The 27,654-nt window shown below is 38.9% G+C and overlaps 1 protein-coding gene across 4 annotated transcripts; it reads left to right on the top strand.

Annotated features, from left to right (window-relative positions):
• Positions 1 to 1,592: 1,592 nt before the first annotated feature.
• On the top strand, positions 1,593 to 24,120 carry zdhhc1 (zinc finger DHHC-type containing 1). Of its 4 annotated transcripts, none has more exons than XM_052138305.1 (11): positions 1,593 to 2,198; positions 3,910 to 4,114; positions 4,415 to 4,590; positions 6,200 to 6,301; positions 8,388 to 8,515; positions 8,658 to 8,813; positions 10,651 to 10,772; positions 16,119 to 16,210; positions 18,202 to 18,319; positions 18,507 to 18,609; positions 21,614 to 24,120. In XM_052138305.1, the coding sequence occupies exons 3-11, from the start codon at positions 4,448 to 4,450 to the stop codon at positions 22,147 to 22,149; spliced, it is 1,500 nt and encodes a 499-aa protein (XP_051994265.1). In that variant the 5' UTR covers positions 1,593 to 2,198; positions 3,910 to 4,114; positions 4,415 to 4,447; the 3' UTR covers positions 22,150 to 24,120. The 4 variants fall into 4 exon arrangements, with proteins under 4 accessions (XP_051994265.1, XP_051994234.1, XP_051994254.1 ...); XM_052138274.1 differs by having other exon boundaries at positions 3,870 to 4,114; positions 21,614 to 24,119; XM_052138294.1 differs by having other exon boundaries at positions 3,870 to 4,114; positions 16,122 to 16,210; positions 21,614 to 24,119.
• Positions 24,121 to 27,654: the final 3,534 nt, after the last annotated feature.

A 27,654-nucleotide genomic window follows, 5' to 3' on the forward strand; every position in this document is an offset into this window, starting at 1 on the left:
ACAAGCTGGACATCATTGTTGCCATAGCCAATTAAGTGTTGCATTCCTTTAAGCACCTCTTCCTCCCACTCACTCACTGACTCTTTTTCTCAAAGTGGGGAACAGACAACAGTTCAGCTCTTTCCTGAATTACAACCCTTGAGGGGCCCACTTGGATGCCATTAGCTGGGGTTTATTGGTCAGTCTTTGCACAGAGTATGGTATTTCACTCTATGGACAGGAATGGGAGGGTTACTTTTGAAATGTATTCCACGACAGATTACAGAATACATGCTGTAAAATATAATTTGTAACATACTCTGTTAGATTACTCAAGGTCAATCACGTATTCTAAATATTTTGTATTACTTCTTCAGCACTGGGATTGTTACTTGTTTTGACTATTAAAAACTCAGTAGAGTAAGACAAAATACACGTTAAAAATATATTCTCTGAAAAAAATTAATATTTTATGCAGTGTTCTTTCTAAAGAATTCTTAAGGATTTTTTTTTAGATATTTTTACAGGAAAACAATACAAAATGTTTTACCAAGAATATAAGTTTTGCCCTAATATCAAAGGTCTTAGCTACTATAGAAAAATAAATCATAACACATCATAAGAAAGTGTTTCACTGTTGATCTATCTATCCATCCATCCATCCATCCATCCATCCATCCATCTATCTATTCTGCCCAAAACTCTGATTTCATTACTGGAGTGCACACAAGCATGCAGTAGTTTTCAGAGTCATGCTGTTCTCTTTGGTGAATGAGAAACAAAGACATAATGCTTTCACACATAGTTCACACATTCCACCACAACAATCCTTACCACTTCAAATGGTGCATAATAATAATGTGTATCTGTTCTCGGAAAAAAAACCTCTATCTCTCTTCCCTTTAATGTAATCTGATTGTAAGGGTTATGTTAAAAAGAAAAAGGAGGCAGATTCTCATCACATTGTACTATATATTATTTAAGATAATTCATTATCCAATGAAATAATGCTGAGATTGACCTTACTGTACTTGAAACTGTATTGAAACTTAATAATTTAATAAATAAACATAATCAGTAACATACTGGAATTAATGAGATGTTCATGTGCTCTTCAAGCATGCGTTTTACAGTAATGCTTATAAAAACGAATTAAAAAATCTACAAATGTTTCCTTTTCAAATATTACATAAATTGAAATGAGAACTTTAATCATTTGCTACGTCTAAAAAAACATGTGACCTGATACAAACAAACTTTTAAATATTCTCCTTGTACACTTTTGGGCTTTGTTTTCATGCGGGTTCTCGTGGTCGGGATGAAGGATAATGCTGCTCTCTACTGGATATCTGCCTACATTGCAACAATGCATCCTCCGTTGTTGTCATTGTTAGACATAGTCTGAAATATCGAATAAACAAAAACAGCTATTATTTGTATCTCTCAGCGGTCATTTTATAAACTAATCATTTAATCAACTCCTTGCGTTATTCAGTGCGTAATAATAATAATTTACACACACATATTTTTTTTTACCTTTTTAATTAATGCTTTGACTTTTAATTTGAAATAAATCTTATGAATAACGTTTTCCCGGATGTAGGTTCGTCGGTCAACTATTATTTGTAATTGTGACGCCGAAAATGCTGGGTGCAATGTTGTCGTCTCATTATCGTAAAACCTTTATTAGTTGCTTTCTGTGTAGTCGTTTACGCAGTCAGGATTAATTTCATGGATCAGGCGCCTTTAATACTGGATCAGATATGCGCGTTTGGTGCATGATGTGATTTGTTTGCAGAATGATTAGTTAACGGGACAGTCAGTCAGTCAGTCAGTCGTACTCGCTACGGATATCTTGGCGACTATGACTGCTTTCGGTCAGTGCAAGTCTTTTAATGGTTTGGTGCACGATAGCAGGTTAATTACCATATCTATGCGAGATTAGCTCACCCACTGGCTGAGAGAGTGACTCCGATCTCAGGTTACTGCCAGTTAACAAATGTTGTTATTTTTATTGGATGAATGAATGAGTGAGAACAGAGCTAGCTGCCGCACAGTGGTGTTTTGTTGGTGCAATGGATGAGTAAGGCTCAAAGATGTGTCAGGTTAGTAGCTGTTTTCCAGGTGTCGGCAGCGCATGTAATGCTGGCTGATAAAAATGCGATGTGGACCAAGATGATGTTGAACAGACCAAAGCACTGCCATCAGTAACTGAGAAGGTGAGTTTTATAGTTTACCTTATGACCATCAGGTACATTTTATTTATTTATTTATTTTTTACCCAATTTTACATAATAATAAAATATTATGTTTAATAACAATATCAGAGCATTTCTTCATCTTGGGGCAATTTTACGTCTATGTAAATTTATTTCATATAGCCTACATATTTGACTGTTTTAGCCTTGTCCCAGACCCAAACTCTTAATTGTAAAATGTGAAAATCCATTATAAAAATACAAATAATTACATGTTTAAAACTATAATAATCTAAATCAAAGAGTGTAGCTAACAAACCATTTCAATATTTATTTAAAGTGATTTCTATCAGTTTTTCAAAATAAATAAATAAATAAATAAATGGTCATATTTGAAAAAAGACAGATTGCTATTTTCACCCTAAATGTAGATGCTATTTACACTCCAGTGCAAATAGTGGCAGATATTATTTGCTTACCAACTCTGGTACAAATAATGGAAGGTTCTGTTTGCACCCCTAATTAAATACTAACAGTACGGGGGCATCACTTGCGGCATGTTTAGAATCCCACAGACACAATGCTGTACCAACCCCTAACCTTCCTTTACAAAAAATAACTAAGGTTTTACTACATTAACCATAGGATCACCATGGAATTTTGCAGTAAAATTATAGTTACCACTATAGATGAAATTACTCTTGACGTCACAGTGCAGGCAACCAATTTAGGGTTCTTTTAAGCAGCAGATTTCAATGCTGGAAATTGGCAGTGCTGCCGTTTAAATAATGTAATGTTTGTTGATATTAATGAAGTTACTCTAAAGGGATAGCTATGGTTTACAGTGTCTAAGTTATGTAGGTTCTTTCTGAATGATCGGATAAACAAGTTTAATTGTGATTCATATGCCTGTATTGTTATGTTGGACATGTAACACAGGTTGATGAATACACAACCTCACACACTACTTAAGCCTGAGAAATGTGGCTTGAAAAGTTAGTGTACTTGCTAACCAAGTTGAAAAAAATAAATGATTAAAGAGCATGGTTGAAATGAAATATAAGACAAGATATGTTAAAAACAAATCAAAGAAAAATCTAGTTTTTGTCTTTTTGTTTTTATATTACAGAATAATTTTATTGGCCGTCATTCAAGCTGTAATTTTGCCAAACTATGCGAAGTGTGGAAATATACTTAATTGTGTGTATTTAGGGATACATAAATTATAAATTTTGAAATGAGCTAAAAGCACTGTTTTATTTAAATTGTTTTAAAAATGTCATGTCATTCCACCACAAAAATCTTTTAAACACAATACAGAATTTGAAATGAGGTGGGAATCATGGCCAAATATCTAATAATAATACAAATATCTATCTATCTATATTAGCAAAAATGACCTAATTCTCCCATGAAGCATGTGCAAACAGTACACTGCTGGACATTGTTAGTACGCAAATAAAATAAAAATAGTGTGACATTTTTTTAAGAACTTTACTTTCGAGTCTACAGTGCTAAATGTGCCCAGAATTGAAGAAACATACACCCACCAGTGTTAACACTTTCATTAAAAATAGTAAAGTCTAAACAATCATTAATCATTGTGTTTCTCTTATGTTTTTATCAGGCAGTAGCATGACATGAAATCTGTGTGTGTAGTCTCATTAAACCTGTGGTATGTTTTGACGGCAGCAGTGCCAGCAGAAGGTCTCCCTCTAATGGATTTTTGCAGTAAGAACTCAAATCGCACAGCCCCGGTGAGAGAGGGGGGACCCAGGCGAGCTGATGTGCCACTGTGCTCTCGGACCAATGGTTGGAGTTGGCCCCCTCACCCCTTCCAACTGCTGGCCTGGCTGCTTTACCTGTACTTCGCTGTCACTGGTTTTGGTGTGTTAGTGCCTCTGCTCCCCACACACTGGATCCCAGCTGGATATATTGTATCCTTATTATGTGACCCAAAGAGAAACTATTCCTGCAGACAGATCTTCTTCCTCCACATGTTATTATTATACATAACGTAACCTGTGGTGTTAGCTGCCTTTTGGAAGTTGAGAAATTGTGTAGCTAGTCTGACTTAAATTGGTTTGTGACATAATGTATAAAAAGAGCTGTATTTGATCTGCTTTAGGATGTTTGGTTTGAGTTTCTCTCTTTGTTTTCCTTGTTCTCATTTTAGCCTCTAAAGGTTCACTTACTGTATAATGTGAGCATTATTCAATCTTTAACTCAGAGCTCAGTGTACAGGGATCACATTTGTCTGTCACCTGTTTATGCATCTGATGGCAGTCTCCATTGACCCTGCAGATTATAATGTCAGAGCTAAGAGTTATAGGGGACCCATGCCGCTTTTTGACAACACCAAACATGCACATGTCATCGAGAACTGTCACTGCTACCTCTGTGAAGTGGATGTGTAAGTACAGACAAATGCTTCTGTCAGTCTATGGTTGTGTGGGTATGCATATGTAGTGAGATCCAAATAAAGTTTCTAGGTCTGGGAGCAGAGAGGACAGCATCTTTGCCGCCTTCATGCATGTTGTACTAAAGCAAGAATTCACAAGAGGTTGTGCATTACAGTGATTACCATGGTTTATCAGTGTTGTTCGGATTACACCATGCTGTTTTACCACTAAACCAGGGGTATTCAATTAAAGTTCCAAAAGGTCCAGTCTCTACATTTCCTTCCCAGCAAAGGTCCGGACAATAACTTGCATGGTGTCAATAGCTATGAAATGACATAAGGAATACTTAATAATTTTCATGAAAATTATTATTATAAATTTCCAAGTATGCAGCAATAGAAAAAATAATTAAACTGGGCAAGGATTAGGACATTGGGGCCTTTGAGACAAAGCCAAAGTAGTGTGGTTTGGGGGATCTCCTACCAAAATATTTCAATGAGTTCATCAGTCAAGATCACTTTGATATGAATATTAAAAAATAAAATCAACTGTTTGTTTTGAAGCTGAATGACAGCAGTCCAGTATTTGTTTTTGAATATTGTTAGGCACTCAATGGGCTTAGGAGGGCTTTTTACTAAGGAAAGTTACTGTATAAATGTTGAAAATGTAATAGTCTGAATGGATTGTTTTTATATTTTCCTTAAAATGAAAATCTACCAACAAAAAACAATGGACTGCACAATAGTGAAGCTTTAAAATACTGTTAAATAAAGTTAAGTAACTCCACTCTGCTACTAGTAAAATAACATTTTTGGTTGTTTTTCTTTGCCAGAAATGATGACATCTTTGATTAATTAAAAAAAAATATATAATCTGTTTGTGAAAGACTTGAAACATGGCAATCACAACAAAGCTAATTTTAGATGGGGAAAAAAACGCAATCATTTCAAGGTGCTCTGGAAGCGTGTTGTCCTGTCACAAACCTGGTTTAGCTGAACTGTTGGATTCATTTAGACACATGAAGTTGAATTCACTTTGCTTCATTCTTGTTTTCTACGGTATTTAAGTGAAAGATTCCAGTATCTAAATTTCTGCTCACTGTATTTTTCTTAAAATAACCGCATCTGCAAATCTGCTCACAGCACCATGTTTAGCAATGCGCAGGGAGTGCAAAAGGGTATAAATGTTCTAAAGCGTGTTCTGTAATAGAGAAAAGTATTGGAGGATACAGCAGTGAAAGATCAATACTATCTACGCCCGAGGGCTTGTGCTGTACACAGCTCCATTGTTTTGTCGCACTGATCACTTTCAGTATAGAAACGGTGAGATGGTGCAGCCGATGTCATGATGTCTCGTGGTCTGGATGGAACAGGACTGCAGACTGCTAATTGGTGACCGGTGCCCTAAACCAAGGCATAATCACTAATTGAGGGCCTCCAGTGGATTTTTGCTCGAATAAAACAGTGGCATCTGCAATCTGCTAGAACCAGTGTTCCATAAACGTAGCTTGTATATGTTAATAATAAACAATTTATGAAGTATAATTCATATGTTTGTAGGCATGTTAATGTGGATTTCAGATTATGTGCTAGCTAACGTTCTTGTTTTTCTTCTTTCCAGGGGCCCAAAATCAAAACACTGTAGTGTGTGTAATAAGTGTGTAGCAAGCTTTGACCATCACTGTAGATGGCTGAACAACTGTGTAGGCAGCAGGAACTACTGGCGAGTAATTTTCACTTCATCCGTACTTTGAGTGGGTTCCTTCACCTGTTGTTTCCATGTACAGCAGTTTGTAGCTAGCTATACAAACATTATGGGTCTCTTTCAGGCCCTATTCTGTGTGAAATACTAATAAACATATATAACATTTTACACTGGAAAAAAATATGTGTTGGATATACTTAAAATATATATGTAGCATTTTGCGTCACGCTTTTTATGTAAATTCAACTTATGTTCATTGTATGTCAGCATAACTAGAAATGCTTTGTCAGATATTCACAAACGTATCAGTTTACTTAAAAAGGTATTTCACACCAATGAGATTTAACAACTAATAGCACGTTTAACTTTTATATTATTGTTTCTACCTAATTAAATGGTTCAAAAGAAAATAATGATTGTGGTCAGTCATTAAACAATTGATTTCCTCGAAGTGCTGATAAATCTATACTTCAGTTACACACATTCAAATGTTCAAGGAAAAATTACATTGATTGAACTTCAAAGGGAACACTAATGGTGACTTTGTTAACAAGAAACAACTAATTACAGTGAAACAACATTATTAATCCTAAAAAGAGCTAAAATATCTATGAATTCTATATAACGACTAATTAAATGCCCCAATAAGTTACTTTTTGACCAAACAAACATGCTTAAAATATTCAAGTGCAGGGGCAGTTCTATATGTGATCATTTGAGTTAGTAGTACTTAAAATCAAAATTTTGGGGATTTCTAATCCAAAGAAGTTCAAGGAACTCACAATTATTCTTTTACTGTATGTATCTGTCCAAGTTCACTGTATAATTTATATTTTGTGTTGTACATATTAATGCAAATTTAGTAAAGCTGAAAATGTTATAAATATGTACGTTTCTGAGTAGAATGTTTTTATTTTCTATGGTTGTTATGTTGACTAATATTTCATGATTATATGGCATTGATTGATTGGCATTTTCACAAGTGGAAGTCATAAAGCAGATATGAGGTCAAGTTGCGTTGCTCGGAATTACATGCAAACAGACGCACATAACTACGTTTTATCTACATTAGAACACCTTTGGGATGCTAAATAGCTAATTTTAGGAATGTATTTAAAAATAAAAATGTGTCAGAAGAAAAATGCACTCACTGAGCACTTTATTAGGAACACCTGTACACCTACCTATTCATGCAATTATCTAATCAGCCAATCATATGGCGACATTGTAATGCATAAAATCATGCAGATACTGGTCAGGATCTTCAGTTAATGTTCACATCAACCATCAGAATGGGGAAAAACATGATCTCTGTGATTTCAACCGTGGCATGATTGCTGGTGCCGACAGTCTGGTTTGAGTATTTCTGTAACTGCTGATCTCCTGGGATTTTCACACACAACAGTCTATAGAGCCTATACTCAGAATGGTGTCAAAATCAAAACAACTTGCAGTAGGTGGCAGTTCTGCTGATGGAAACCCCATGTTGATGAGAGAGGTCAACAGAGAATGGCCAGACTGGTTCAAGCTGACAGAAAGGCTACGATAACTCAGATAATCACTCTGTACAATTGTGGTGAGCCGAATAAAATGTCATGATGCACAACACGTCAAATCTTGAGGTGTATGGGCTACAACAGCAGAAGACCATGTTGGGCACTTTATTAGGCCCATAGTGTTCCTAATAAAGTGTGAAGTGACTGTATATTTGTATTTGTTTTAAACATTACATTTTTTTGCTATAAATAATTTATCAGTTGTAATACCAAAACATTGACAGAAATGAATTCAAAATGACATGACAAACCTATGTCCTTTCGGCTGCCATTTTAGCCAGCATACAGTCTTTGATATGATGACTATGTTATATGTAACGTTATATGTTATGAGCTTTGAGGGCTTAAATACTGTATTTGTTGGCACATAACCAACAGTGTATGATACAATACATAATTGGTTTGCCTTTATTGATTTCAGTCCATTCATATTGATGCTTTCAAGACTCTAGGATGAGATTGAGGCGTTTTATTTGCACTGATTTCTCTCTTTGAAGCCTGAGCTTAATCTTATTGAATACGTTTCTCTCTCTTTCTATTCCTGGCAGGCTTTTTCTCAATAGTGTGATCTCTGCTCTGCTGGGAATTGGTTTGGTTGTAGTTATTGGCAGTTATGTTTTTATAGAGTTCTTTCTTGACCCATCAAAACTCCGATCTGACAAGCACTTTCTACAGGGTAAGAGGCACAATCTGTGTGTCTGTTGTGCGTAAATGTGATCACAATAATATATAATTTTTTAAAGATTATGTGATGCTACTGTCCATGTCTCACTTCTCTCAACCTCTGTATTTCTCTATCTCTGTCTTTCTTCCTGCAGTGAAGAATGAGTCTGTGGTTTGGTTTGTGTTTCTGCCAGTGGCTCCAGTTACCACAGCAGGTCCAGCCATCCCTGCTCTGGCAGGAGTCACCATTGCTCTAGGCGTACTGTCTGCACTTTTGCTGGGCCACTTACTCTGCTTCCACATATACCTCAGTGAGTACACTCTTCTGAACACTGTTTATGAAAGAGCACTTCCAACAGTACACACCTCTGTTTTCAACATATTAGCTCCAAATATAAAACTCTCAGCTGTAAACTATGGCTCCAGTAATGTACCCTTAATACTCTCTCATAGGATGCTCTCATTCTCTCAAGAGTTACGTGACATTAAATGTTCACTTGCTAACTGCTCCTGTGGGAAAGCTTCAAAAGCATTTTTGTTTATAAAGTAATTTTCCTTCATTCAAAAAGTAATTTGACACTTAAGCCACACTTAAAAATGTATAATGTCATTGCATTAGATAATAAAATATTAAACAGTGCCATTTATTGTTTAAAAAAAAAAAAAAACTAAGATGGCACAGGCATACTTTTCAAGCGAAAGATTTAGCAAAAATGATTTATACCTGTCTTTGATGTGGTATTTATTGTAGTAAACTACCTGCACCTCTTGAACTTTGAGTTGGGTTGTGTCAGAGATCAGTTTCAAAGCCCTCATTATGTTAATTAAGGTGATGTATTCATCTGATGTATGAAATCAGCCCCATTTCAGCTCTGGTGTAGTCTTTGTTCCACTGCATAAGAGACACTGCAGTATGATTACTATATTGGACATCAAACGGCTGGGATCACACACCATAGTTTGCAGTCAACAGGGCCATAAAGCTGGGGAAGATCTGTGTTGCATAGTGCCAGCCCTGGTAACCATGGCAACAGGACACCACAGACAGGAACACTTAATTTTCTAAAGCCATGCCGACAAAGACTGTCATCTTATGATCTGTTATTTGATTTTCTGTTACTATGAATGTTATTCCAATTAAACATTTTCCTGTGTGGGTTTAAAGTTTGTCAGCTCACAGAATATGATACATGCCCTACAGTTATCAGTCCATTGCCAGAAAATCATAATTTTAAATGTGCATGTCATCAAGTCTTTCTCAGGTTAGTGCAAATAGATTAGGCAAGCTCCAGTTCATGCCACTTAGCTTGGTGATTCACCTGCTCCATATTTAGACCACTTTGGGGTTGATCATGCACTAATTTGCTTGCTCACTCTTCTGTGCACCATCCAAACAGACTCCAGGAGAGTCTAACAGAGGGAAAGATAGAAGCCTCTGAAACTTAAAGGAATATTCCGGGTTCAATACAAGTTAAGCTCAATCAACAGCATTTGTGGCATTATAATTAATTTTGAAACATGATTTTAGTGTGATAAAATCGCTTACTATCCTTTTCTGTGTAAAGTTATATCCAATTTTACAACTTTGTTGTCATGATGATGTCATGCCAACAACCCTTAAATGACTAAAAATTCAGATTTAAACACCTTTACAGCTCATATAATATGAGTTTTAAAAGAAGATTGAATGTAAGTGCTTTAATAAAATTATACGCTTCACATTTCTGCCTTTAAAATTGGCCTTCAATTATATTCACTTCCGTTATAATTGCCTCACTGTAACCTCGATAAGTTTGCTTTTTTTTTTTTAAGACAAGGAGGGATGAGTTGAAAATTTGTGTGATGTAATCAACATTATGCCACAAATGCTGTTGATTGAGCTCAACTTGTATTGAACCTTGAATATTATTTTAACATAAAAAAGATTGGCATTAAATTAATGGATATTATATTCATCCATGATATCATGAACAGTCCTCACTGTGTGCCACAAGGGGGCATTCATAGGTAATGCAGTGGCTGTAGAATTTCTGAGGTCGACTCAGAAATAAAACGTATCACTTATTTTGAGGTTTTCAGCATTTTTGCTAACGATATGAATAATATGTAAATATGACTCCTATTCTTAATATTTTTTCTCTCCCTCAGTGTGGAACAGACTTAGTACATATGAATATATTGTGCAACAGCGACATCGGCAAGAGGCCATAGATTCCAGAAAGGCCCATCCAGAGAATGGATCTGCCGTTTCAAATTTGAATCTTATCAAGGTACAACTAAGGCAAATACACATGTTTAGCACAGCCAAATTTGATTATATGCAACAACAAAAAATTCACTAAACTTCCATGTAACTTCCAAATGTACTGTACCTATTTGCTAGTGTATTTAGTGGATGATTATTAATGATCAGAGGTGTGTCCAGTTTGTTGATGCAGGCATAGTTATCACAACGGATAATTACAGTGTATCATAAATGGATCTCCACATAAGATAGACCCCTGTTGACACCTATTATTTTCATGTGTTTGTATATTAATATTTAATGAGCATAAATCAAATGCACAGGTTTAGGGAAACAGAGGTATACTGAAGTTTATGCATGAATACGTTTAGCATGAATACGAATAGCATTTTGTGGGAATGCATGTTTTAATTTGTTATAATTACGATTACGCGTAACAATGTTGTTATTTTTGTGATTTAGATATGTAATCTAAATCATTCACAAAAAACTGTCATTATATTACATGTAATTATAATTGAGATTATAATTAACCATTCTTTATAGTGGTTTTATTTGTTGTTCTATTGCTAGTGGAAGCCTTTTTAATAAGAATTTTATGTATTCATAAATCTGTCAGTTCACTACAAACGCTTGAGCATTGAATTGAAATATTGAAACGTAGGAAGTAATACCCACATACGTAATCACCAGGGTGGTTAGCCCATGGCAACCTAGTTCTTTTAACAAACTGGTTGTATAAACAACCTAGTGTGGGGATGAAACCGCCTGCGCAGTTGCTTCCCAGAGCAATTAAAGCATTCCCAGGAAAACATCCACCGGTCTGCTGCCAAATCCCCACAGGGGCGGCATATTGAGCTCACACTGAACTATGGGAAATGAGCGCACACCATGAGCTCACTTCCTGCCACAGAACACATGATGTGTGTTTTGAGGACAGTGTAACTCTCAAGATGGACTATTAGCACTGGGTTTAAATATAAAGCAAAACAATACAATACAATTTTTTTGTACAAACCTATAGCCAAATTCTCAAAGTGGATTACTTTGTAATGTAACTTTAGTTTAAATTGTTGAAAAGAATATATAAAATATTATATATATATAATACACACTACCGGTCAAAGACATTTTGAAACACTCATTCTTTATTATTTTTTTTTCACATTTTAGAATAATAGTAAAGTCATCACAACTATGGAATAATAGAAATGGAAAAATGGGAATTATGTTGTGACTAAACAAAATCCAAAATAAATCAAAGCGGTGTTATATTTTAGCATCTTCAAAGTAGTCCCCCTTTGCCTAGAATTTGCAGAGATGAACGCTTGACATTTTCTCAACCAACATTTGAGGTATCACCCTGGGATGCTTTTTAACAGTATTGAATGAGTTCCCATCTATGTTGGGCACTTATTGCCTGCTTTTCTTTATTATTTGGTCCAAGTCATCAATTTCAAATACAATTTTAGTTTTGTAATTAAATAAATGTATATGGTGGCACAATTATATTTTGGGCTACAAAACTAATTTCAAACATTTAAGCATATGCCTTCAGATTAAAAGATTTGTAAGATCATGAGAAACATTTCAGTCAAGTGTTTGAAAACTTTTGACCGGTAGTGTGTGTATATAGCTTTGCAGAAGAATTCTTTAAGTACACCTCAATCCTAACTCAGTAGTAAAGCTCATGAAAGCACTTGTAAAGAAGCCCTGAACCGCACTATGAAAAAAAAAAAAAATCACTTGGTGATTTTTAGGTGACTAGGTCTTATTGCCTTCCTGAACCCATTTCCTTCAAAAATATTTTTCTCTCTGAACTTTGTTTTTGTCTGTGAATTTTTTTTTTCTTCTAAATTTGTTTTCAGTAAGCATGAAATCTTATGCTAACAAGGTGATAGAATGTCTGTGGCTTTTATCTGTTGATTTATAGTTATAATACAATTACAAGAATGTTTAGCAAATCTTAATAAAGATGTATAATATCTAATATAATGTTAGATAGTCCTCCTAATACTGTTGTTACAGCACACCTTCCTTGGTCTAGGGGTATGGGAAAGTGGGTAACAAATGTTTTCAAATGAGAGAGTGCAAAAGGGATCCTGTCTCCAGGTCCCAGAGTAACCACAAAATCACAACAACACATGATATAATATAACAAATGTATTAAAAAAATCAGTGGGATAAATGGAAAACTTCAGGAGTGGAACCGGACAAAATAACAAACAAAAGACATTCTTCCTAAATTCGGGGTTTAGAGTGTGACTTATCTATCAAAAGGAAAAGATAAGAAACACAAATCACTTCCTAACTCCCCACTATAAATAACCAAGAGAAAACATAATGCTTCAAAGTAAATGGCGTCCACCTTCCTACTAAATAATCTCACAACACAACCAACTTAAAACTGGGGTAATAAACTTGTAGAAGTTGCACATTCAACTGCAAGGCATTACCAAAGGAATATAAGCAGTAAACAACTGCAAATGACAATTCTGTTAATCAAATCAAACTTAAAGACAACTGACAAGACTGTTGTCCTACTCACATTAGCACACAACAATTGCAATGCTGGGACCAAGAGATAGACGTGACTAGTGCAGGAGAAAATATTCTCTGTGTCTCTCTCTCCCTGGTGAAGAGAGTTGTGGGCCTCTTATACTCTCCATTCCTGGGCTGAGACAATCATGGGTGATGAGCAACAGGTGGGCCTCATTATCCTGCTTAAATGGAGAGCGAAAGTGACAAGAAAATACACAGGGAGACACAACACACAATAAACCACATTCAAAATATCACTATCACAATTATATAATATACGTCCCTCAGGACGTAACACTGTACATGAAATCCCACAATTAAATGAATATACCTCAGGTTCCACATGTTTCATATTGCATTCATTGCCAAATTTGTCAACAGGAGTTATTTCTGATTGTTTGATGACCTCACCACTGGGAATATCAATGCTGTTATTGATATTGCACTTTTAAAAAATGTTGGTCTGTGTTAACATGCACTTAAAACATGGCATTAAAAACATTAAAAGCAGCGAGAGGTGTCGCAAACTAGCCATCTAGCACATGTTTACAAAAAATGTTCAGAGAAAAATTACATTCTGAGGAAAAATGTAGGGCATAGGCTCTGGAAGGCACTAAGAAGCCAAAAAATAAAAATCACCTTGTGAATTATTATTTTTTTTTTCACAGTGCGGTTCAGGGCTTCTGTACACTGTGCATGTGACTTCACTGTTTCTTAACATCTGTTTGCTTTGGCAACCTATGCAGATTGTTGTGTTGTGCAGGGCTGCCATCTGACTAATCATACACAAGCACATCAGTAACCCACACCCACAAAACACATAAACTTAAAAAATAAAATAGATCCTCATTACACTTATGCAATAAAGATCCTCATATACACTTATGCAAAAAACGTCACTTGTTGTGGGCATAGTATCCTGTGAATTGATTGACAGGTTTTGTTGCTGTGGCATAGATGGAGGCTTGAATCTCATACCATATAACTGGGTTCAGCAACCTATGGCATGTGTGCCATCATTTGCTCTTGATGGGGTAATCAATGGCTCATGACAGCACGAGAGAGAAACTAGCAGTTTATTTATATGAAGTCTCTCACACTTGCATGGCAAGCTACAGTCTCTCTTGATGTACAGTGCATCTGGAAAGTATTCACAGCGCTTCACTTTTTCCACATTTTGTTGTTTCAGCCTTATTCCAACATGGATTCAATTAATTATTTTCCTCAAAATTCTACAAACAATACCCCATAATGACAATGTGAAGAAGTTTGTTTGAAAAATCACATGTACATAAGTATTCACAGCCTTTGCTCAATACTTTGTTGAAGCACATTTGGCACAATGTAAACAATACTCAAGTCTTTTTGTGCATGATGCTACAAGCTTGGTACACCTATTTTTGGGCAGTTTCTCCCATTCTTCTTTGCGAGACCTCTCAAGGTCCATCAGGTTCGATGGGGAGCGTCGGTGAACAGCCATTTTCAGGTCTCTCCAGAGATGTTCAATCGAGTTCAAGTCTGGGCACTTGCTGGGCCACTCAAGGACATTCACGGAGTTGTTCCGTAGCCACTCCCTTTTTTTATCTTGGCTGTGTGCTTAGGGTCATTGTCCTGTTGGAAGATGAACCTTCATCCCAGTCTGAGGTCCAAAGCGCTCTGGAGCAGGATGTCTCTGTACATTGCTGCATTCATCTTTCCCTCGATCCTGACTAGTCTCCCAGTTCCTGCTGCTGAAAAACATCCCCACAGCATGATGCTGCCACCACCATGCTTCACTGTAGGGATGGTATTGGCCAGGTGATGAGCATTGCCTGGTTTCCTCCAGACAAGACGCTTGCCATTCAGGCCAAAGAGTTGTGGTCTGAGAGTCCTTCAGGTGCCTTTTGGCAAACTCCAGGCAGGCTATCATGTGCCTTTTTACTGAGGAGTGGCCACCATCAGGTTCTTGGTCACCTCCCTGACTAAGGCCCTTCTCCCCCGATCGCTCAGTTTGGCCGGGCGGCCAGCTCTATGAAGAGTCCTGGTGGTTCCAAACTTCTTCCATTTACAGATGATGGAGGCTACTGTGCTCATTAGGACATTCAATGCTGCAGAAATGTTTCTGTACCCTTCCCCAGATCTGTGCCTCAATACAATCCTGTCTCGGAGGTCTACAGACAATTCCTTGGACTTCATGGCTTGTTTTGTGCTCTGACTTGCACTGTTAACTGTGGGACCTTATATAGACAGGTGTGTGCCTTCACAATCATGTCCAATCAACTGAATTTACAACAGGTGGACTCCAATCAAGCTGTAGAAACATCTCAAGGATGATCAGTGGAAACAGGATGCACCTGAGCTCAATTTTGAGTGTCATGGCAAAGGCTGTGAATACTTATGTACATGTGATTTTTTTCATTTTTTATTTTTAATAAATTTGCAAAGATTTCAAACAAACTTCTTTCATGTTGTGATTATGGGGTATTGTTTGTAGAATTATGAGGAAAATAATGAATTTAATCCATTTTGGAATAAGGCTGTAACATAACAAAATGTGGAATAAGTAAAGCGCTATGAATACTTTCCGGATGCACTGTAATTCTTCATACTAATCATGCAGCATGTTTTATGTGGTTATAGACTGAATGGGAAGCTAAACACCTGGTTCGTCTGCACAGTGATAACAAGGAAATTTAAACAATGGCACTTCATTTAAAAAGGTTGCTAAATATCGAACAATGTTGTTGTTGAATTTTCCAGACAGTTACCCAAGCAGCTCTACAATTCTCTATAATTTTAGTGTCTGTATATCTATCACCACTATTATATTTCCATCATTGTTTTGCTGCAGCAGCAAGTCAGTTATACTGGAACGCTTGGCTACACCAACCCTGAGATGGAGGTAGAGGATCCATCTGCCATGAGCTCCCAAGGAGGTTCATTGTAAGTTTTGCTAGACCAATGACATCATTATTGGTTGATTCATGGAGTGCCTAATAAAACCAAAGACTGCATACTTAAAAATACCGTGTTTACCATGTTTTTTTCAGTTTTTATTTGGCTCTGTGACAAAATCTGATCTTACTAACCCGAACCTACAATATATTTTTATTGAAAAAATGTCTGTACAGTAATTACTTTTAATGGTATGCTAAAATAAAACTGATCACATGGTGCTGTTGCTTATATCTTAGGGGCTGAATGTTAGTATTTCACAGGCTTTTCTTGTTTGCAATGTGAAGAGTTGCTCAGATTAGGTGTAAAGCGCTGCCACTTAAGTGTCTCACATTTACACAAGACTTTGTTTTCTTTTACCTCTTTAGTTTACCTGCACTAATGTCTACAGTCCAGCCAAATCAAGCTTGCTCTTCAGATTTTGTTCAAATAAAGGCTAAAGTAGATGATTGATTCTTTTAACAGTGACTAAAATAATACCAATAATCTCATTTATTTTATTGAGCAAGTATGGTATGGTGTCTGAGTCAGTCCTGTGAAAGCTCAGCTGGAAGTGAAGGAGAGGTATTAAAGCTTTTATGGGGCTGTTCAAATGTGAGCAAGAGGATCAGTTGCAGACTAAAGAACTTATTTATTTATTTGTTCTTTACACTGTATGTGCAGGAACACTTCCATTAGTTCATAATCCAAGAGTATGCATTTAAAATCCATCTTTTGTGACGCTTTTTGTTTAATTGAGAAGGCACTGTGAATAAAGTGTAAGGTGTTTTTTTAAGGTACTGAACTTCTCAGGCTCCTAACTTGGCCAGTTCTTCAGAAGCAGTTACTGGAGTCTGGTTTGTTCATGTGTCCTATTGCATAAGTATCAGTCAGCATTAACGGTAATTTTTATAATGCCAATTACAAAACAGGCTTTCACAAAGTTGTCATAGTGACTGTTTTCTAAACAGAATATGCAGGATTATTTCCCATGACTTCAGTGATACAGAATAGTTTTCAGTGCTAGCGTTTAAATTTCCAGGGTATAAAACACGGAAGACCTCACTATTAAACTGTTGTAATCCCCATTCAGTGACAATTATAATTGTTAAACATGTTGATGTTTTTAAGAGCTTGTAATGGTAAAGCTTAATATTATAGTATTGGACATTTCACAGTGCCCCTTAACTACATGTTTGTGCAAAATATTGTGATAGCTGGAATAGTGCTTTAAACAGGTTTGAGTAATTAATGCAACAGAAACGGAGGAAAGACATTCGTCTGTCATTGGTGATGGACCTAATGAAGCGTATGCATGTATATCTGATTGAATTAGGTGTATGTGATTACAAAGTAATTTGTTGCTGTAATCAAATTACTTTTAGTTTAAAAAAAAAAAAGTAGTGTAATGCAAAACATTTTAATTCCTTGTAATCAGATTACAGGTTCTTACATTCAATTAATTGCTTTTAAGTATATATTACTTGTGCTTAAGTAATATGTATAATACATTAAAACTATGAATTCATATGTACATCTGTTAGTGTCTGTTTCTGTGACATCTGAAGGGTGTGCGACAGTGAATGAAGAGGAAATGTAGACATTTTGAATTGGATCAAAAAAACTAAAACTTTTCTAGGAAAAGTGATTTAGAAAGTAATTTAAAAGTAAAATAAGTAGTGATTACTCTATAGATTAAGTAATTGGTAAAGTAATCTGATTACATTTTAGAGAAGTCATTTGCAGTGGATTGCTTATTTTGAGTAACTTACCCAACACGTGTCAGGATAGATCCACAGTGGCTGGAATACCACAGTCATTTGCCTTTTTTGTTTTCTTCTTTTTTGACATAGCTGGAGCAAACAGCCAAGAGCGTTTAGCAATAATAAAAAATGACCATGACAGTGCACTATTTCTTTTGACAAATTGATCTATGGCATACATGTAATATTTAAAGTAAATACAAATTGTGAATGTGAAAATATTGTTTGTCCTCTCAGCAGGCGTTATGGCAACGGCAGGGTCAGAGGTCTGTCCGAGCAAACGGGTGAAACAGAGCTCTTCCCTGCTGTCTCAACAGAACACAAAGCATCACCTCGCCCTCACAAACACACACAGGTGTGACAGTAGCACAGACAAAATCGCACATACCACAACAACTAGACACACAAAACAGATTTTATATTAGTGCCATTTTTAAGGGTCTAAATTTGCAACCAATTGCCTGTTCACCCTACTGTGTTCTTTGACTGAATTTAGCTGTAGGACTCTGTATGTGATAAAACTTTCTTGAATGTTTGCTTAGAAAAAAAAGAAGAAAGTTTGCAAACTTGCAGCCGAGATGAGCAGTGACAGGTCCACTGACACCAGCAACACCAGAATCATGTCAAAGACTTCTGCTGAGCGGGGTGAGACACACACACACACACACACAGCAGCTGATTACTATAATATCTTATTGCTTTAGTTCTGAAACAAAAAAAAATCTAGAAATAGCCTACATTTCTAGAGCTTCTAATTTCGAGCTGCCGGTTAATCCTTAAAGGGCGTCACTGGTTTAGGAGATTAGTATGATATGAAAGGTGTTGCTATGTTATGATATTAAACAGTGCTGGCAAATTTGCATCACAGCACACCCTGTTTGATTTCATGTTTGTGTGGAATATAGCACTTAAGTATATTTAAGTGTAATAGAGTGTAATTATATAAAATGGTGGTGAAGTTTTCTTGATTTATAACTTCGTTTTGGCTCCCAAATATTTTGTTTATTGAGTTTTGGTTACAATGTTTAAACCGTTAAATGCTCTAGAGTTATGTGTGTCTAGTTCAAATGTTTGATCTTCAGTTGATATCTCTGCTCGAGCTGTTCTTAGCTGCAATTAAAGCTGTTCTTCTGTGTAGCAAGTAGTTTCCCCATTAATCGATTTTTGGTGTTAAACCTAACACACAGTGAGTAACGAATAACAAATTGTTGTTTGATTTCTTGTTTACTAATGTTTAATGAATGCAGTCCAAGTTGGTATATTATACACTTAAAATTATATTTAATCAAGACATGCAGTAAATTATCCAAAAGTAATCAGATTAGATTACCTAAATATGTAATATAAAAACAATAACGTTCCTGATTACAATTTGTGTTGCATTGTTTTTTTTAATCGGGACGGATTCGCTAAACATTCTTTAGGATAAACCACTTAAAGGTAAAGTATGTAATTTCTGTGCTACTAGTGGCACCAAACAGAATTATAAAAATAAAGTATGATTTCAAAAAACCTTTGCCAACAGCCCTTAGACTCACCGTGCCCTTTTTCAATCTCTGATTCCCTATGAACAAATAGGCCATACTAAATAAAAGGTGATAAATAATTAAAGTCGTAATGAACAAGAACACTATAACATACACATCGGACAGAGAGCATGAATCGGGTCGTCCGTGAACATCGCCAGATTGAATGGCAGCTGGGTGTGCGGGGGATCCAGCACATGAGGTAGGAATGTTCTTGGTAACTAGTAAGTGTAACGATACATATTACGAATAGAATATTATGAATTTATATGGACCTCGACAGTAATGAGCTAACTTATTACACTCAATACCTTGAGTGTAATTTTGAAAAATGTAATTTTATTTATTGATTTAATTTTAATTTATTAACATTGCTAATTATAAAAGCCTTATTAAAATGTATTTCTGATATCACAGTGGCCTAGGGTGACCAGATTCCTCCTTGTAGAAAACCAGACAGCCCCCTCCCAGCAAAAATGAAATTGACATATCCTTACCTAGGCACAGATTAATGTGAAGTCATCTGTAACTGTACTTTTCGCTGGCAGCTATTTTCTCAGTGTGCAGTCTTTCAAGATTTTATTGTAAAATGCAGAGCTGTCCAATCCAAAATTAAGACGTAAGAAAAGCATTGCCTTCATGACTGTTACACTCGTCGAGATTTCGAGTCGAGATTTATCCGGTGTCCATGCTGAATTCATTAATGAGAACACACGCTCCACAGATGCAGATGTCCCATGCAGACATAAAACAAACTCAATGACCTCTGAAAATTTCAGATCATACAATTTCTTCATCAATTTCAAATTTGTCCTTTTTTAGAAATGTAAAGTCTTTTTGAAGATCATCATTATGTATATAGATAGGGGGTTGTGATTGGATAGTTTAACCCAATCATGTTCTTCAAATAACACGGTGTGATTTTATTGGTTTTACAAATGATATCCTTGGCTACCTTTTGATTTAGAATACTCAATACAGAAATTTAGGAGAAGGGAAATATGGGACAAAACACGATTTTTTTCAGAATTAGTTGGGACACTTGAAAAAGTGCTTGAATACAGGACTGTCCTGGGAATAACGGGACATCTGGCCACCCTACAGTGGCCAGTCTTCCAGTGTCTGTGATTTGGCCTCCATGTTGATTTCATTTTCTTAGTTTTCATTGAATAGCAAAATAGTCTACAATCAATATCCATGTTGAAAGGTGCACAGCAGGCAAAATCCGCAATCACTGACATTCGCAGTCGGACCGGATTAGATTTCTCAGATGACCCTTGTGTTCGCTGAAAAACAGTTGGTAATTTGTGAGAGAAAAACACAGACATGTCGGATTCGGATGGGATTAAAATCACGAAGTACGTCTATAGCCCTATTGGGACAGGATTCGTTTTCTAAACAACGTTTGAGTTACAGTTAGTATTGCAACGATGTCTGAGATTTCATGTACTGATTCAGATGGGACTAAAGATCTCCGTGTTAATTACAGAGGTGGAAGGCGTTACAAAAGTTTGAACACATCATTTAGGTAGTAAAGTGAACGTATCTTTTAAACATTATCATTTAAATGTAAAAATTGCTTGTCATTTTAAAAAAATATTTTAAATAATTATATAATTTATTGATTTAATTGTACTTTATTAATTATTATAAATTACTTATTTTTATAAACCTATTAAAATAAAACTTGCACAAGTTTATTGAAGTGGCTGCTTACAATAAACCCACTGAAATAAACAACACAAAATTATAACGTTACGTTGGCTTATTAAGCTGAGAAATTAAGGTGAGTATCTCACCTGATATTACAGTGGCCAATTTTAGCAGTGTCTGCAATTTGGCTCTCCTCAATAATTTTTTCTTAATTTATCGTCGAATGGCAAAAAATATACATCCAGATTGAAAGGCACGCAGCAGGCAGATGATTAGTGCACATAAGTACGATCTTAATGGTAGGTCATGTAGGTCAAAATACATGAGGAGAAGCGTTGTGCAAATTTAATATCATCAGTAACAGTTCAAAACAATATTTTCAGTTGTCTTGATAGTGCCATTATAGTGTGTTGAGTAGTCACCTTTGTGATCTGTGTCTGTGTGTACATGTCTATGCTTTACACAAATAGATTCCTCTGTAGCTGCCGCCACTGTGTCCTCCAATTTTGGTCAACGCTTACCCTTTCCAGCATTTCCCCTGCGGGCCTACCTCCCCCCTCTTGCACCTGTACAGGCCGCTGGCCCCCCTGCTGAGTATCATTCTGACTCCGCAGAATCTTTGGAGGAGATCCCTGTAGCAATGGCACGGCTTGGCAGCGCTGCCCTGGCAGGGGCTTCGACCCCCATCTGCAATACTGCTGCTGCTGCTAGTTCCTCTACTCTTCAGTGTGCTTTGCCTCCCTTAGCAACTGGACAACCTCTACCCTCCCCTCAGCCCAGGACCAAGAGTAAAGCAGCAGCTCGTAAAGCTTCAGAGCAGAGGATTGAGATGGTGTCTCATAATTCATGTGTGTTCGTGAGTCGAGAGAGCGGAGAGCCTGCCCTGCCTCGAGAAGGCATTAGTGCTGAGGAAAGTCCCTGTGTGGCCAAACGCAAACAGACAGGTAAAAAGAGAAGCGTGGAGGATCCTAAGCTCAGCTCCAGAGGAGAAACCCTACTGGCATAGCAAAACAATACACCACAGAGATGCAACACTCCTAGTCAGGACACAAATGCCTTGTTAATTTATAAAAAATAAATTTAGTTGCTTTGAAAATACGAGGATCACATAAAGACTGATGTAGCACAGAGGACCTAATGCAACCTATGCAAATACCACCTAAATATCAGCAATGAAGCTGGAGAGCAATTAGGAATTAAGAGGGCCCACAGTTATCTCAGAGTGAAGACAAGGCTGTACTTTGTCATCTGATCTTTTGCTGGTCTAAACCACTAATGCTGGTAGTCATCGGTCAATGGCATTTACTCTCAACTCCCAATTCTGAAAGCTGAAATAGACATGTTTAACAGAGGTCTGATCTCGGAATAGTATCATTTATAGAAATATTCCGGAGGTTGTGAGATGTGAAAGCTGATTGTGGATCTTAAGCCTTGGACTTCGACGCACAATCCCTTAATTAATCTATTGAGGAATCCTAGCCACTATGTACATTACAAACTAACTTATTTAGTCTTTCAGTAATTCCAATACATTTCACTTCAATTTTGCTGTAGCATTGTAAAAATATGTTTAATGCCAAAGTTAATTTATGAAAAATCTAAGATGAAACATGCTTGTTGTCAAATTATTTTAATTTTCCTTGTTGTTGTTTTTTTGACAGTATTTGTACTTTTTGGAATAAAGTTACCTTATATTTTTTTTTATTATTATTCATATTATTATCATTAATCTTATATTTATTTTTTGTCTTGTTTTTATAAGCTTTTATATGTCTGGCTGTTTGAATCAGATCAACATTTTTGTTTGGGTGAACTTGAGTCTACACTATGTACTATGGAGTGTACTTGTGATCATGATAATCTCTGTTATTATACCCTTTTGAAACTTCTAGGTGTGAGACAGTGAAATAATGAGTAAGAGACAATGTTTGTCTGAGGGGGAAGCAATACAAAAATATGAAGGATCTTTAGGATATTTAAAATAATTATTCCACCAATTTCTTTTTAAGGAATATTCTGGGTTCAATAGAATTTAAATTAAATCGACAGCATTTGTGGCACAATGTTGGTTACCTCAAAAATAATTATGACTCTAATTATGACTCCTTTTCTTAAAACAAAAAACAAAAATTGAGGTTCCAGTGAGGCACTTACAATGGAAGTGAATGGGGGCCAATTTTTAGAGGGGAAATATGAAGCTTACAATTTTATAAAAGCACTTGCATTCATTTTTCTGTTAAAACTATTTAAGCTGTAAAATTGATAAATTATCATTTTGACTGTCGGTTTAGGGTTTGTTGACATTACATTGTCATGATAACAATGTTGTAAATTTAGATATAAGTTTCTTATGCCACAAATGCTGTCGATTGAGCTTAACTTGAATTGAACCCGAAATATTCCTTTAACTACATTTGCTGCTCAGTCATCAGTGAAAAAGATTTCAATAGTTCACTGTTTTTGTTTTTTTTAAAAATCATAATGATATAAAATCTGAAGAACAAGTGATGTATTTTTGTAAAATGTGCCTCAAAACCATCTTTTAATAAATGTTTGCACTGTGTAAGACTTCAGATATATTAGGAATTTTTAAGGGATGGACTATCTAAAATGTGGGGACACTCTTTCTTTAATGAATACAGTAATCAGGACATGTCTCGCAGTCAGAGACCAGAGCAATTCTTGTGTTGACTAAAACAGCATTGTTTATTTTTGGAATAGAATACTATCAAACTTTTCTGTGTTGTCTATACTACATACATTTGTTTTAAATGTATGTGAAAGAGTATGCAGTGTGCAACAAATATTTCAATAGTGTACTAGATTGTTGTCACATGGCATGATTAATTTAGTGTGCAATGATCATCTAAGAAAGTTAACTTTTTTATTTATATTATGTTTGGCCATCCAATATAAAGATGTTATTGCTCACTATGGAATGTAATGAAATGCACAGAAATAGTACAGGTAGTACAGTAGTTTGCCAGTCTGAACATAACGTTTGGTTACGTATGTAACCTCCGTTCCCCGAGGGAGGGAACGACACGTGTCGGAGAAGCGACACTAGGGGTCTCTCTTGAGCGCCGATATTCACCTCTGACCTATTGAAAAGGGCCAATGAGAGTTGGCAGTCAGTATTTGCATACCCGCCCCGCATCACGGGTATTTAAGCGGGGCAAATCACGGAAGTTTAGTCAGGATTTTTCTGAGGAGCGGAAATGGTCCAGCCACAACAGTGGCTCGGTTCAGCGACATGGCGGAGGAAAGACACAATGTGTCGTTCCCTCCGTCGGGGAACGGAGGTTACATACGTAACCAAACGTTCCCCTTCTGTCGCTCTCTCCACGTTGTGTCGGAGAAGCGACACTAGGGGACCCATTCCAATCTTGCCATGTGCTGAACCGTGTACGTGAACCGCCGATACAGAGGCGGGCAGGGATTTCATCCAGTGCCGTGCATCGTCTGTACCTGGCTGCACGTACCCTTCCCCAATGCCCCATAAGAACATCAGAGTCCTTCTAGTTACCCTAGGGGGGGAACAAGGCAATGTTTGCCAACATGGGAACGGGCCAGCCTGGCTGGGCCTCTTTTCTCTCTATGTTTCTTCCATAGAGCAATCACGGCCGGGGCCCTTACACGCATATAGGGAAGGGGGTCTTACCCAGACCCTGCGGAGACCACACCTGCCCTTATTCTCGGGGAGAAAAAGTGGTAGACACGTCACACGGCCGTCTTAGGGCTCGTGTGGAAAGTATGGTGCAGTGGTAGATCCAGCCTCGAAAGGGGGGAGTTGCTACAGCACGGCGACCGGGGAAGCTGTAACTGCCTAAGGGAGACACGGGGGTCCGCTCGTAAGGGGACAAAACCGTGGAATTACACACAGGGGGAGTCCGCGCAGGAGGCCTTACCTGTGGAGCACCTATACCAGTACAGGGTAGCCATCAGGGTACCCGCAGTGGCCTGGGTCGGCGAGTTCCTCCGCTGAACCGCGGACCCGGAGGGCTGGGGAGGAATCGACCAGGGTCCCGACTCGGAGTGGGGCGCCCTGGGAAGAAGGCGCACTACTTTACCTTGACGTCAGGGAAAGGGCGCTGGGTGCAAGCGATCCACCCGGCCGGCCGGTCTACGGGTTATCGAGTTCTACAGGCTCTGACCTGACAAAACACGAGACGCAACCGACTCAACGCGGAGGTTGTAAAACCTTGCGAAGGTGTTGGGTGTTGCCCAACCCGCGGCTCTACAGATGTCTGCTAGGGAGGTGCCCTTGGCCAGTGCCCACGAGGACGCAACACCCCCTGTTGAGTGAGCTCGGACCCGCAAGGGTAGGGGCACGGCCTGGGTGTGATAAGCCAGTGTGATGGCATCGACAACCCAGTGGCGAGCCTCTCTTTGGAGACGGCATTCCCTTTCTGCCGTCCCCCAAAGCAGACAAAGAGCTGCTCAGAGCGTCTGGTGCTCTGTGTGCGGTCCAGGTAAATGCACAGGGCGCGCACTGGACATAGCAACGAAAGGGCTGGGTCTGCCTCCTCCCGGGGCAGCGCTTGCAGGTTCACTACCTGATCTCGGAAGGGTGTGGTAGGAACCTTGGGCACATAGCCCGGTCGCGGTCTTAGGATCACAGACGTATCTGCCGGACCGAACTCCAGGCAAGTGTCGCTGACAGAGAACGCTTGCAGGTCCCCGACCCTCTTGATAGAGGCGAGCGCGATCAGCAGGGCCGTCTTAAGAGAGAGGGCCCTGAGTCCAATTGATTCAAGTGGCCCGAAGGGAGGTCTCTGGAGTCCTGCCAAGACTACCGAGAGATCCCAGGAGGGAACTAGGCCTGACCGGGAGGGATTCAACCTCCGGGCGCCTCTCAGGAACCTGAGGATCAGGTCGTGCTTACCCAAAGACTTGCCGTCTACAGGATCGTGGTGGGCGGCAATGGCGGCAACATACACCTTGAGGGTGGACGGGGACAGCCTCCTGTCCAGCCTCTCCTGTAGGAACAGGAGCACTGACTTGATCGCGCATCTCTGTGGGTCTTCAGTTTGGGAAGAACACCAATCTGCGAACTAGCGCCACTTTAGGGCGTAAAGGTGCCTGGTAGAGGGGGCTCTGGCTTGGTTGATTGTATTCACAACGGTTGCCGGTAAGCCGGCTAGCTCTTCCGCATCCCGTCCAGGGACCAGACGTGGAGGTTCCAGAGGTCTGGGCGCGGGTTCCAGAGCGTGCCCCGTCCCTGAGAGAGGAGGTCCTTTCTCAGGGGAATTTGCCAGGGAGGAGCTGTCGCGAGAAGTCTGAGTTCCGAGAACCAAGTCCGAGTGGGCCAGTAGGGGGCCATTAACGTGACTTGCTCCTCGTCCTCCCTGACCTTGCACAGCACCGGTGCAAGAAGGCTCACTGGGGGAAATGCGTACTTGCGCAGCCCCGAGGGCCAGCTGTGTGCCAGCGCGTCTGTCCGAGGGGAGCCTCTGTTAGGGCGTACCAGAGCAGACAGTGGGAGGTTTCCTGGGAGGCAAACAGGTCTACCTGGGCCTTGCCAAACCGTTCCCAAATCAGCTGGACCGACTGGGGGTGAAGCCTCCACTCCCCGCCGGGCAGGCGTTGTCGTGATAGTGCGTCCGCTAGGACGTTGAGCTTGCGGGGGATGTGAGTGGCACGCAGCGACTTGAGTCGCTGCTGGCTCCATAGGAGGAGACGGCGGGCGAGTTGTGACATGTGGCGGGAGCGTACGCCGCCTTGGCGATTTATGTACGCCACCACTGTGGTGCTGTCTGATCTCACGAGGACGTGTTTGTCCCGAACTAACGGGAGGAACTTCCTGAGAGCAAGAAGGATGGTCAGCAACTCAGTTGATGTGCCAGTGCAGCGGGGCCCCTTTCCAGCAGCCCGCTGCTGCGTGCCCACAGCACACGGCACCCCACCCGGACCAGGAGGCGTCGGTTGTGACCAGAACAGCGTCGGCACTCCTGCCCGTAAAAAGCAGAGGTCTGTCCAGGGTCGGAGTGTTTTGAGGCAGGCGGGGGTGATCCTTACCCGTTGCGTGCCGTGGTGCCATGCTTGTCTCAGGACTCGAGTCTGGAGCCAGTGCTGGAGTGGTCTCATATGCATCAACCCCAGCGGCGCGACCGCCGCGGAGGACGCCATATGCCCCAGGAGCCTCTGGAAAAGTTTTAGAGGGACCACTGTGCCTTGCTTGAAGGAAGCGAGGCAGTCCAGCACCGACTGAGCACGCTCGCTCGTGAGTCTAACTCCAACCCGAGAAAAGAGATGCTCTGAACCGGAGTGAGCTTGCTCTTTTCCCAGTTGACCTGAAGCCCCAAGCGGCTCAGGTGCCGGAGCACCTGGTCTCTGTGTGTGCATAGTAACTCTCGAAAGTGTGCTAGGATGAGCCAGTCATCGAGGTAGTTGAGAATGCGGATGCCGGCTACTCGTAGCGGGGCAAGGACCGCCTCTGCGATCTTCGTGAAGATGCGAGGGGACAGAGACAGGCCGAAGGGGAGGACTTTGTACTGAAACGCCTGCCCGT

The sequence above is a fragment of the Xyrauchen texanus genome, chromosome 2 (assembly GCF_025860055.1).
Source record: "Xyrauchen texanus isolate HMW12.3.18 chromosome 2, RBS_HiC_50CHRs, whole genome shotgun sequence".
Classification (NCBI taxonomy): Eukaryota; Metazoa; Chordata; class Actinopteri; order Cypriniformes; family Catostomidae; genus Xyrauchen; species Xyrauchen texanus.